At 46.0% G+C, this 13,055-nt stretch overlaps 1 protein-coding gene across 1 annotated transcript in view; it reads right to left on the bottom strand.

Moving 5' to 3' along the window:
- Nucleotides 1–564: 564 nt before the first annotated feature.
- The window catches only part of HAL (histidine ammonia-lyase), a 28,577-nt gene continuing 16,086 nt past the window's right edge, over nucleotides 565–13,055 (bottom strand). Inside the window, exons 17-20 of the mRNA XM_084796158.1 lie at nucleotides 10,823–10,957; nucleotides 2,722–2,830; nucleotides 2,570–2,639; nucleotides 565–738 (exon numbers count right to left, since the gene is read on the bottom strand). Of these exons, the coding sequence (XP_084652284.1) occupies nucleotides 598–738; nucleotides 2,570–2,639; nucleotides 2,722–2,830; nucleotides 10,823–10,957 (455 nt within the window). The 3' untranslated portion in view covers nucleotides 565–597. The remainder of the gene's footprint in view (nucleotides 739–2,569; nucleotides 2,640–2,721; nucleotides 2,831–10,822; nucleotides 10,958–13,055) is intronic.

Raw genomic sequence — 13,055 nt, 5'->3', positions numbered from 1 at the left:
TATACTGGCTGAGCAGTGAGCCCCCAGGAGCTTCCTCTGTCCCCCAGTGCTGGGGCTCAGAGGCCCCACCACCACACCTGGTTTTTTTTTTACCCTGGTGCTCGAGATCTGCACTCAATTTGGAGGCTCATGTGTCTGCACCCCTGAACTAGCTCCCCTTGCTCAAGACTCTTTTCTGGGATTCAATTAACAGAAGGAAGAGAGGCTTAAGAATAAATTCTGACTGGAAACATCCTTGTCAGATTGTGGTATAGTACAATCTGCCAAGTAGAGAGTTTCCCAGGACAGTTCTTTTCTTTTAAAAGTTCTCAAAAATCCAATGTTTTAAAGAAGAATGTTCTGAATCGATTCTCCTAATACTAAGACTGAAAACACACCTGTGGAATTGTGGCTGTTTTTAAAAGTAAATAGCCTGTTTATATTGTCAAGAAAGAAAACTCCACAACCAGAAGGCACCCAGTACCCTTCAAACCACGGCAACAAGAGAGCTCTGGGTTCAGCGGCTGTATTGCTGACCCAGGCATGCTTGAAAAGAGACAGGGCTCTGCATGTCACGGGCGGTGCCTCTGAGTTGCCCAGCCGTGAGGAGGAAGCCAGTTAAAGATCCTCTGACTCTGGAATTGTGGCTGAATTCTTTCGCAGAGACTCTAGTGAAAACGCTGTTGGGGACAGCGGTCTGGATTCTGGGATGTGCTCCGTTCTGTATTTCTCGATGTACGGTGCGGCCACTTCCCAGACCTGAGAGGCGAGGAAGAGACAAAGTTGAAATCTGGACAAGGTTGTTTCTACATACAGCGATGAACCATGAGCTTTGGCCCAAATCCAAGCAACCTCCGTACCTGGCCAAACACAGAACAGCTGCTTGCTTGCTTTTTTGAGCCATTTGACACAGAGTCCGTGTCAATTAGTTGCTGCAGATGTTAAAAGGCTTATAAAATACAAAGTCAGAAACTGTGCTCATGATTTTAAGGGTTTTTTGTTTTGTTTTGTTTTGTTTTTTAGCTGTTTCCTCTTCCAGAGCAAAACAAGCAAACCCACAAAAACCAAAGCCGAGCCTTGGCAGCTCAGGGGGGAAATTCCAGATGCATCAGGAGAGTGTGATGGCTGCAGTGTGAGTGGTGCAGTGAGTTCCCCTAAGGCTGCATTTCTATGGCCACAGTTATGCTAATACAGTCCATGTCCCCGCCCATCAGAGGCGCCTCCACCCTCCACCTGAGAACTACTGGTGGAAGCAGAATTTGCATTGGATGATAAGAGAGTCACTTGCATAGTCAAATTTTTTCTCTTCAGCTGCCAGCTTATTTTCCTAAGGCCCCATTGTGGGTTTGTAGCTTCCTTCTCCCTCCTTCTCCCTGCCAGTGGCCCCTGACAGCCACGAAGTCTTTCCTGTTCTATGGCCTCATGAAATACATTCTTGGCGAGTGTGGTGGCTCCTGCCTGAACCCTAACACCCTTGGATCTGGACTATGCCGAGGGTAGAAGACTGCCATGAATTTGAGGCTACTCCGGGCTGCTCAGTGAGTTCTGAGCCAGCCTGAACCACACAGGCAGAGATAGTGTCTAAAAAAATTTCTCCCCCACCCCCCCAAAAAAAGAATGTTTGTTCTCTCACAAGCTAGCCCCTCACATACCTTTTTTGTACTGGTGGCAGGGAAGAAGGGCCCCCCTCAAAGGTTTATTTTGAGATAAGAGATGTGAAGCATACAAGGCAAGTTTTGTTCCCCCAGAGCAGAGTCACACACAGTTCTGAGGGAAATCAAGTGATTCTAGGGCATGGGACACTAATGACTTAAAAGGTTTAAGATATATAAGGTCATATATATATATATATATATATATATATATGTATATATATATGTATATGTACATATGTATCTTAAACCTTTTAAGTCATCAGGGTATATATACAAACATATATATACATATATATGGTATTATGTATATTAAATAAATGTTATGCATATACTTTATTAGACATATATACGTACATATGTAGTATATACATATGTATTAACTTGCATTGTGTGTGTGTGTGTGTTTTAAAAGATGACTAGGCCTTTTAGGCATCTGTAGCAGTTGCCTAAGATATGGTCAATATAATCAAAGGAGATAAATAATAAAGAAAACTGTATCTTGCCTAGTCAGGCAGGTACAGGGACACAGTGGAACCCTGGGATTTCACTGTGTCTTCTTCTCTTGGTGGTGGCAGCTCTGCTAAGAGCAGGAGAAAGTGTTTTAGCGTAGCAGAGGACATCTTACAGAAGGTTAGCGAACTACCGCCCTTATACTCTCCTCATGAGTACCGTCTCCACGCTCCATTTAAAACCCATTCTGCTTCGAATCCTTCCACTGTCAGTATTTGGGTCCAACCCGACCCTTTGGGGGACTATCAAATGTCTTTTGGTCCCTTGTGAATCAGCCCTGTATCTTTGTGTAGTCCCCCGCCACCACCCCCCATGCCCTCCTGCTCCACCCAGGGAACACCCCTGGAGAGAACCGCTGAGATGGTCTCTCCACACCCAGCGCCCACAGCTTCCCTTTCCCACAGCCATAAAGCTTGTCAGCTTGCCTTTTGCTCAAGCAGCAGCCTGTGGGCCGCCTCGATGTCCGGGGCCATGAAGCGATCTTTTATCCAGGGCCTACAGAGGAAGCAGATCGAGCCGTGAGCCACCACAGCCCCTCGTCCGCAGACACCCACCGTGGACGACCTGTTGGCCTTACCTTACTACAGAGCGCACGAGGCTGTACACCTTCTCCAGCGGAGTGGTGGTTTTCAGGGGACGTAGAAACTCTATGCCCTGGCAGGCCGCGAGAAGCTCAATGGCCAGCACTGAATCAAAAAAAAAAAAAAAAAACGTGGCGGAAGTAGTTGGTTAAAGTCTGGCTTCCTCCGTCAGGGCCTGAAATCACCCACAACTGCAACTACCAGGAGCCCAACCACACAGACAGCTGGTTGTGGTGTGCTTATAGGACAAAGCTGCCTTATTACCGTGCCTTTTAGCTTTCTGTTGTTTTGTTTTGAGACAGGATCTGAAGTATCCCAGGCTGGCCTCCCACTCATTTTGTAGCCAAGGATGACCTTTAATCCCCAATCCTGCTGCCTTCATCTCCCAGGGCTGGCATTCCAGGCACGCACCATTACAAGCAGTTTATGTGGTTCTGGAATTGAACACGGGGCCTGTGCATGCTAGGAGGCAGGCACTATAGCAACTGAGCTGCATATATCTCCAGCCCTAAGTTAGTTTTAAACCTCCTTTTCTAACCTCTATCTTCACTGATAAGAACGGAAACACTTACCAGGATAGGTTACCAGCCTTCTTAACCTAGCCAGGGAGGAGCCCACCACGCCCCGAATCCCACGTGGAGCCCCAGCTTTACTAAATAAAGATGTGATTTTTCTTCTAGGTTCACAGTGGGTCATTTGTCCTCTCTCCCTTGTGACCCTTCTGTACTCACATGAATTTGTAGTGTGCTTCGTCGACTGAAGGGCAAAGAAGTCAATTTTTTAAAAAATATGCCATCTGGGCTACCCACTGTGAACTGTAGTTATCAGGGGGTGGCAATAAAGCCACACCTGAGCTAATGGACTGTGATTATTGAGGGTTGGAATGCTGCAAATCCAAAATCCAAACTAGCTTGGGCTACCATGAGTGTACTTAATAGTCATTTATTTCTCATCCCTGTGCCCTTGTGACCATCATGTGAAACCTTCTGGGACATACTAACTTAGCACATCACTGTCTCCCTCCAACCCCAAAGCTAAGCACCAAATAGCATCTGAGAAGAGGGCAGATAATTTTCTGCTCTACCGTAATTCTCCTACCTAATGCTCCCACAAATGTGCTTGGATTTAAGATGTTCTTTACTTCTGGCACTATAAAACTACGCAAAGGCTTACCATGTTGGAACATGGAGCTTGGGGGAACCTAAATCTGTGTTCCTAGCCCCTCGTAGGATACACTCCAGAGTAAACTGTCTCTTATCCCTTCTGAGGCAGGAGCTGTAGTTCTTCTGTGGACAGGAAGTGTTGAAGACAGTGGACTTGAACCTGGGTTTAGACCTCATCACCTACTTTAAGACGGTACAGCTTTGGGCACACTGACTTCTGCTTTGGTTGCCAGACTTGCCAAATGGGACTACAGCAATGCCTCCCTAAGGTGACATACTATATTATTATACTATAAATTAAGTTAAATACAAGATGAGATGCAGGTAGAGAACGGATGACACGTATTGGTAATATGCTGCATTACCAGTGCTGTAACAGGTGCAGCCAAAGACAGAAAGCGACAGGCAGCACATGGTTGAAAGATAAACACGAAACACTTCGAAAAACTCTCAAGTTGCTACTTGTGACACATGTTGCTCTGTAACCATCAGTCCTCCCTAAGTCCATCAACTGTGCCAAGGCTTTGCTGCATCTTCATCTAGATGGATGCTTTTTATACAGTGCTCTTTTGAAAATTAACCCAATGGCTACTCCGTGTGGAAGCTGTCATTCAAGCACATTGGAAATACCAGAGAATCATGGCAGTGTCATCTAGTTTTAGGATAAATTTCTTCATCTTAGTAAAGTTCACATGAATTAAGACCATCCTAAGTAGGACTGGAGAGAGGGCTCAGTGGTTAAGAGCACTGTCTGCCTTTCCAAAGGACCTGGGTTCAATTCTCAGCACCCACATGGCAGCTGACAACTGTGTGTAGTTCCAGTTTCAAGGGATCTGACACCCTTGCCCCAACACCAATGTACATAAAATAAAATTAAATAAATTATTAAAAAAGGGTCACTAACCTGGAGAAAAACCAAATACTATTGTTTTAATAAAAGAACACAGGGAAAAAAAATGACTTCTAACAACATTTTGCTGTACCCCGTAATCAGTGTCTCACTTAGCCATCAACAAAGAAGATTCCTACGGGAGTGGATGGGAACTAATACAGAGAGACCCACCTGGACAATATGAGTGAGAGGTCTTAGAACACTCAGACTTAAATGGGATGTCTTTGTGGGCACCCCCAACCCCCACCCCACCTTCAGGCCTCAGGGATCTATGCAGAAGAGAAGGTAGAACCAGTCAAGATGGAAGACATCAAGGAAACAGTGCCTTCCAGATACAACAGGACAGACACACATACATATAAACTCACACGGGCTGTGCTAGTATGCACATGGTCTGCACAGGTTCAAGCCAGATGGGGGCCCCAGAACTGAGAGAGGAAGTAGACACAAGCCGCCATCCCTAACCCGGAAGCTATATCCAAGGGATAAATGCTTGCAAAGGAAAACTTAGTTTTCTTCCAGGGAATCTGAGTGGGTATAGAAAGCACACTTAAAAGAGGCCTGTGCCCAGCCTTACATAGCCAAACACAAAATGAACTCAATGGTCTTGTTGGAGCTTAAGTTTGTGTGTTCATGTAAGTGCATGTGTATGCATTTCTCTGCGTGTGAACACATTTCTCGTGCTTTTTTTTTTTAAAGATTTATTTATTTTATGCATATGAGTTCTCAATCTCTGCATGAACACCTACATGCCAGAGGAGGGCATCAGATCACATGATAGATGGTTGTGAGCCACCATGTGGATGCTGGGAATTGAACTCAGGACCTCTGGAAGAGCAGTCAGTGCTCTTAACCTTTGAGCCATCTCTCTAACTCCTTTCTCCCCACCCCCATTTCTTCTATGTCTGTTTGCTTTGTTTTATTCTTGTGTGTTTGTTTGATTGTGTGTGTGTGTGTGTGTGTGTGTGTGTGTGTGTGTGTGTGTGAGAGAGAGAGAGAGAGAGAGAGAGAGAGAGAGAGAGAGAGAGGGAGAGAGTTTTGTTGGATAGGTGGGGAGGATCTGGTAGGAGATGAGGGAGGGGAAACCATAATCAGAGGTGAAACAGTGATCAGAATATAATGTATGAAAAAAATTACTCAGGCCGGGTGGTGGTGGCGGCGGCTGCGGCGGCGGCGGCGGCGGCGGCGGCGGCGGCGCACGCCTTTAATCCCAGCACTCGGGAGGCAGAGGCAGGATGATCGCTGTGAATTCCAGGCCAGCCTGGTCTACAAAGTGAGTCTAGGACAGCCAAGGCTACACAGAGAAACACTGTCTCGAACAAACAAACAAACAAACAAACAAAATACATTACTCGGAATTTTTTGTTTTTGTGTTTTTGTTTTGTTTTGTTTTTTGAGACAGGGTTTCTCTGTGTAGTCCAGGCTGGCCTCGAACTCACAGCGATCCACCTGCCTCTGCCTCCCAAGTGCTGGGATTAAAGGCATGCGCCACCACACCCAGCTACTCGGGAATTTTTTTTAAAAAAAAGTATCCTAAGCAAAAAAGCTACAGTAGTCCATAAATATACTGCAAATGCAATTTGCTACTCAGAGGCATGGAAAATCTGTCCAGGGCTTCTAGCTCCCACGGGGCTAATTTAAACGCAACAACCTGCCTCTAGAAAAGGGTTATCTTGTCTTGACAGCCCTTCATCCTTTCAGAGCTCTGCTGCCCTGCAATCTCGAAGGCATTCCCTTTGACCCAGTTTCCGTCCTTCTTCTAGTCAGCTACTGTACTTCCAGTCCTCTTCCGCCCCAAAGCAACTGCCTCATCAAGGCCGTGCTCCTGTGCCTCGTACCTCTAGTCACCTCCTGTACACACTGACCATCACCCAGCAATCCTTCCTCGAGCTTTGATACACATTCTTGCATGTCCTATGTCTTCATTGCAATGCATCTTAAAGCAACTGACTTTTTGCATACCCCTTATCTTTCCCGCATAACAGTAATTCATTTCATACACTCACGTGTATGTGCAAACACAGACACACGCACACACACACACACACACACACACACACACACACACACACAGACACACTTGGCCATATGTTAATCAGGTCTTAATCTTGGGTTCTTCCCCCCCCCCCTCCCTCCCTCCCTCCCTCCCTCTCTGGTTTTTCAAAAACAGGCTTTCTCTGTGTAACAGCCCTGGCTGTCCTTGACTCACTTTGTAGACCAGGCTGGCCTCAAACTCACACAGATCCACCTGCCTCTGCCTCCCCAGTGCTAGGATTAAAGGCGTGCGTCACCACACCCAGAGCTTGGGTTCTCTTTTAAAGATGACATTTCTGGTCCCTTCAGTCTCAGTCAGGTTCTGAATTTTCCTCCCGTACCCCTCTGGCTTTCAGAATTTTGTTACTGCAAAGAGTTGTCAAGTTGGCCAATGCCTGCTTCTCTCTGAACAGACGTCGGTTTACATAATGGCAGAAGGCGGGTGCATCTCACCCACTCTCTTTACATACTTGCTCAAGTGGCAGGTGCCTTTCTACACTTTCCACACTCCCACTCTAGCTACTGAAGCAAGGACAGTGAGTAGACGCTGTGATAAGCAGGCTATTATCTCACTCTGAGAGCCTGCACTCCTGGATTCCAAAATTTAAAGGTATTTGCTGAGCCATTTGTAATCAAAACAAACTTGGGTAATGAACAAGTTTGTAATACAGCTGATGCTTGTTGGTTAGTGGCTGATTCCCTTTCCATGTTGTAAACAGAGACAACAGCACTGATGAGCCAGGTGACCCTTTGAACAGATGGTGCCAGTTTTACTGCCTTGTTAACATCCAAGCAATACATGTGAAGCAGATCCATCTAATGATATGGTAGAAGCAGACGAGATCTTTGCCATCGTGGAAAGACAAATAAGCCTAGCTGTATCAGAGGCACTGAGTGCTCCCAGAACAGAACAGAATAGGGAAAAATAAAAAGCCAAGGCCAAGGAAGACGTGTGAGAAGTCTGGGCAGCTACATGGATGGAGAGAGAACGCAATCGTTTGGTCAAGGCGATGGGTCCAGTGGGGTACCATCCGATGTGTGGACATTTGGATAAACACTACGATAGACAGGTCACAAATTCTGCTGTGGATGTGAGAAATGGGTGTCCTTAACCTCTGCCGGTAGGCATGTAACACTGTGCATCCACTGCGGAAAGCCTTTTTAGGCTCCTCGTAAAGATGGATGGAAGCCAGGTATGGTGGCACATGCCTCTAATCCCTGCACCCGGGAGGCAGAGGCAGGCAGATGTCTTGTGAGTTCAAGGCCAGCCTGGTCTACACAGAGAAACAAAGACAGCCAAGGCTACACAGAGAAACCTTGTCTCACAAAACAAAACAAACAAAAAAGATGGATCAATGGAGAGCTATGACTCAACCATTCCATCCAGACAAGTGAAAACATTTGCCCCATAAAAAACCATTACCTACCAGCCCAAAGGTAGAAACAAACTAGTCTTTCCACTATGAATGCATAAATTCAATGTGAATGTTGCTCAGGACCATCAAAGCAAAACAAACTGGAGAGAAAGGACACTAGATAAAAGAACCCAGACTAAAGGAATACCTAGAGTGTGATTCTGTTTAAATGAAGGGGCCACCTCAGGCAAATCTAGAAGGACCTAAATTAGTGCTCGCTTAACACTGGGGAAAACAGGAGAATTGGGTGTGATAAACTAAAGACTTCATTGTTTTTGGGGGGAGATTGGGGGAGGGTTGACGAAAATGGTCCAAGATTTATGGCTGCTCAATTCAGTGAGTACACTAAAACTGTCGAACTATATATACACTTTATAGGAGTGAGGTTATAAATGAAAATAGCTGTCTACAAAAAAAAAAAAAAAAAAAAAAAAACAAACCTCAACTCACATCAGCTTTAGCCTAGGCTATTCTTTCCTCCTGAGACAGGACTTGGGCGAGTCTGTGACAGCTCGGGAACTTAGAGAGACTAGATCTAAGGCACAGCGATTCCACCGTCATCAAAGATTCGCAGCAACTGCTAAGGCAGAGAGAGGGTGACCTAACGCAGCTCCGCCAGTGATGCGTCTCCGACAGCCCGGTGAATCTAAATGTCATTAAACCTTTTGAAATCAATGGCACAACATCAGAAATGCCTAGGGAAAAGAAAACATAAAAGTGCTCTCACAAAGAAGCGACCAGAGAATCTGCAACACTGGTCTTTTCACAGAAAAACTAGTCTGGTTTTCTGCTGAGTCAAAAGCCAGAAGGAAAACTGGGAGTCGGAGGCGGGGCGTGGGGGGGAGGGGCAAAAAACGATTCTAGATGAAAAGAAATTTAGAATCATGACGATAGAATTTAAAACAGGGGTCTGGGGTCCAGACTAAACAAACCTGCAAAGAGACTCTGTTGTGTAGTGTCTGGAAGCCTCACCTGTCAATAAAAAGCTGAGGCAGGAAATAGGAGGTGGGAGTTCCGGTGAAGAGAAGTGACCTCTGGGATAGAGAGAGGCGGGAGATTCGCCCCGGACTCCGAGGAAAATGGACGCGTGAAAGTGAGGAGAGGTAACCACCCATGTGGCACACACAAAGTAGAAGAAATGAGTAAAATAAGTTATGACCTAGTTGGGAAGAGGCCAAGCTTATGAACTAGGCATTTATTCACAGATAATAAAGTCTCGGAGTCGTTATTTTGGGAACCGGGGCTCAGTTGGAAAAGCCCAATAGAAAGGCTGAGGTGCTGGAGCTGGGGAGACTCTGAATTTGTATTTGGTGCTGAAACCAGGGCTCAGCTGTTTAATTTTGTTGGGTGTGGTATGACATCCTGGCTGAGAGGAAAGCATTCATAACAGGAGCTGAATAAAGACACCAACAGAGCCTGGCGGTGGTGGCGCACGCCTTTAATCTCAGCACTTGGGAGGCAGAGGCAAGTGGATCGCTGTGAGTTCGAGGCCAGCCTGGTCTACAAAGCGAGTCCAGGACAGCAAAGGCTACACAGAGAAACCCTGTCTCGAGAAAAAAAAAAAAAAAAGAGACACCAATAGACATATTGACGGAATTGGTGGGGAAGCCTACACAAAGAACTTCCGGCAACTATCGAATGCTAAGCGCAGAGGAAATAAGTCTTCCCCCATGGAATATCACACCCACTGGTTTTCCAGTACCAAACAGCTTGAAAACATGCATACAATTAGTGTTGTAGAGACCAGGCTTTATGCCTAGGAATATATATGTGTATCTATGTACATAGACATATATGCATGCAGTAACAGTTTAAAAGGCATGAATTTGAAAGAGAAATGTGGGGCATATAAGAGGGTTTGGAAGGCTGAAAGGGAAGGGAGAGACGTTGTAATTATAATCTCAAAATACTTGTTTTTATTATTTACTTTTAATAGTGTGTGTGTGTGTGTGTGTGTGTGTGTGCCCGCGCCCTCCTATTCATAGATGCATGAGTGCTGGGCTAAGGCAGAGAGAGGGTGACCTAACGCAGCTCTGCTGGGAGCTGTGGAGGCCAGAGTTGGAGTTACAGGCAGCTGGATGACATGGCTTTGGGAAACTGAACCTAGGTTATCTATGAGAGTATTATATGCTCCCAATCACCGAATCGCCTCTCCAGCCTGAAGCCACTCATATGTAGGAGAGAAAGTATATATGAACACTGTGGAGAATTGCTTGAAAATAATTTGGGAAAACAAAAAGGGAAGCAAATGTTTGAGCTCCTCAAAATCAGGGTGGGGCTTGTGAGGGTGCATGGACCGACTCTTTCCACTTTTGAATATTCAAACAAAAGCCCCACCTCATTTAAGATATATAAGGACCCAGGTTATCGCTGCATAGCTCCTCGGTTCTTAATCTTCAGTGAGGGACCCAATGGCCTAGAAAGTGCTTGAGCCACATTCCCCACCCCTCCCTTGCATTTCTGGGAGGGGCCAGAGGACCTGCATTTCAAGTGAGTCTTCAGAGAATACTGATTCTGTGGGCAGTGATTTCATTTCAAGGAAGACCCAGAACACCAGTTAACCACGAGGCCCACCTCCCACTGCTGGTTTTACCTTGTTCCACATGCTCGACGACCCTGAGGGCCTTCCTGGCTGCCCATCCTCCCATGGAGACGTGGTCCTCCGTGGCAGCACTGGTGGAGAGAGAGTCCACGGAGGAAGGGTGGCACAGAGCTTTGCTCTCAGAAACTGCAAGAGACCAGTGCAAGTGACACAGCATGCCTCAGAGGAAACACTGCCAACATAACACAGGGCTCTCCCCCCACCCCCAAAGTCTCCACAGCGTGAAAAGCCCTCTCCAGGGGCCTCTTGACCATGGCCTGAGCTGCACCAACTGGTACAAAGTCTCAGTGGAAAAACACACAAGGTCAGTTTTCTCCCAAAGTGGGCAAGATCCTTAGATCCTGGCAAGGGCTGAAATAAGATGAAGATGAGAATGTGGGAATTGTTCATATTATAAAACCATGCCAAAAATACGAGAAGTATTTAGCATGCTGGGGAGGTGGGTGGGGGAAAGCATGATGAGTGACTTCGTCTACACAAGAGTGACTTAGGACTGGCATTGAGAACTGATGATGGGCCTGGCAATCTTGGGCAATAGTGGGTCGCTGAGGTGGTTCCAATCCAACGCCATGTAGGCGTTGTTGGCTTGGACAAGAGCTTCGTGGTAGCCAGTGATGTCTGGGAAGTGAGGGGCATCTATACTGGAGTCTCTCGGGCCTGAGTTCCCATTGCTTTAATGAATTCCCGCGTGACGCCATGTTGCCGACTTGGGGACCTACACCCTAGGAGCAAATACCAAAACTACCCCAAGTTCCTTGTCCCCAGCTCTAGACGTTAGGAAAGGTCAATTTCCAAGTCTTTCTTCCACTGACCTAGAAAATAGCTCCTGCTCTTTCCTATGATGCAAGGTAGCAGTTCCCAACCCCTTCACAAGGGCCGCCTAAGACCCTTATTGGAAAGCATAGATATTTATATTACTATTCATAACAGTAGCAAAATTCCAGTTATGAGGGAGCAGTGAAATAATTTTATGGTTGGAGGTCGCCACGACGTATTACAGGGTCACAGCATTAGGAGGGTTGAGAGCCACTGACCCTACTCTGCAAAGATCCAGGTTTAAACTGAGGTGATCAGCTTGTCCTGCTTTGGACAAGATCTCTCAGGTTCTGCCATGAAAACCTGTGTTCTGGTTGGTATTGCTCAGACCCTCTATAGAAAGAACAAATGTACAAGTGCCCAAAAGGCAAGTGACTTAATAAAGAAACATTCCCAGTAAAGAAGCCATCTTCAGCTTACAAGGCTGAACTCACTCAAGCCAGTCTTCTCAAGGCCCATAATGTTCTCTAGAAGTCAATTACTGTGCCCCGCTACCGCCACAAAGTGAGAGATCTCTGTGTTAAGGATGCATTTAAGAAAATGGGATGAGAAAATAGGTGATGCTGGGCCAGAGGAGGAGGTGAACTCAATGGTTCTTAGTTGACTGTACTGGTTTTTAGTGTAAAGCCTGAGTGAGGAAGGGCTGAAGAGTGTGTTATTGCTGGCCATGCTGTTGCGTGCCTTTAAGTCCAGCCCTGGGAAGTCAGAGGCAGGTGAATCTACAAGTTCCAGGTCAGCCTGGTCTACTTCTGAGTGCTCTAGCTAGAGCTACACAGTGAGAACCTGTCTCCAAAAAAAAACTAGTATTAGCACATAGAAATTACTATTTAGGTTAGGGCTCATGATGCCAGGCAGAGCTCCAAGCCTTTATATGTATAGTTAGTTCATTGAACCCACAAGACAAGCCTGTTAGGTACAGATATCATTGTGTGCTCTGGGCAGCAGAGATCTGAGGATACATCAACAGGCTGAAGAGGCTTGAAAGCACACTGATTATAAATGGCAGGTCTGGGTTTAAGATTCTGTTGGATGCTTTTTGTAGTTGTTTCAAGACAGTGTTTCACTGTGTAGTCCTGGTTGCCCTAGAGCTAGCTCTGTAGACCAGGTTGGCCTCAAACTCAAAGTGACCTGCCTGCCTCTGCCTCCTGAGTGCTGGGATTAAAGGTGTGTGCAACCACTGCCTGGCCCCACTGGATGCTTTTAACTAACCATTTTGTTATTTATTCCTGTGAGGTAGGATCAGTAAAGAAAATACAGGATGCTCAGATAAATTGGGATTTTGGACAAAGGCTGTTTGCTTGGGGATTTGTTGTTGGTTTTGTTTTTAGCATAAGTAGATCCTAAATAATTCAAATAAAACTGGGCATCTTACATTTTTGTTGAATCTGGTCACTGTGCTTTAAGATTA

Source organism: Acomys minous (genome assembly GCF_964271855.1).
Source record: "Acomys minous genome assembly, chromosome: 9".
NCBI lineage: Eukaryota > Metazoa > Chordata > Mammalia > Rodentia > Muridae > Acomys > Acomys minous.
The sequence above is the reverse complement of the archived record's forward strand: the minus strand, read 5'-3'. Positions and strand labels throughout refer to the sequence as shown.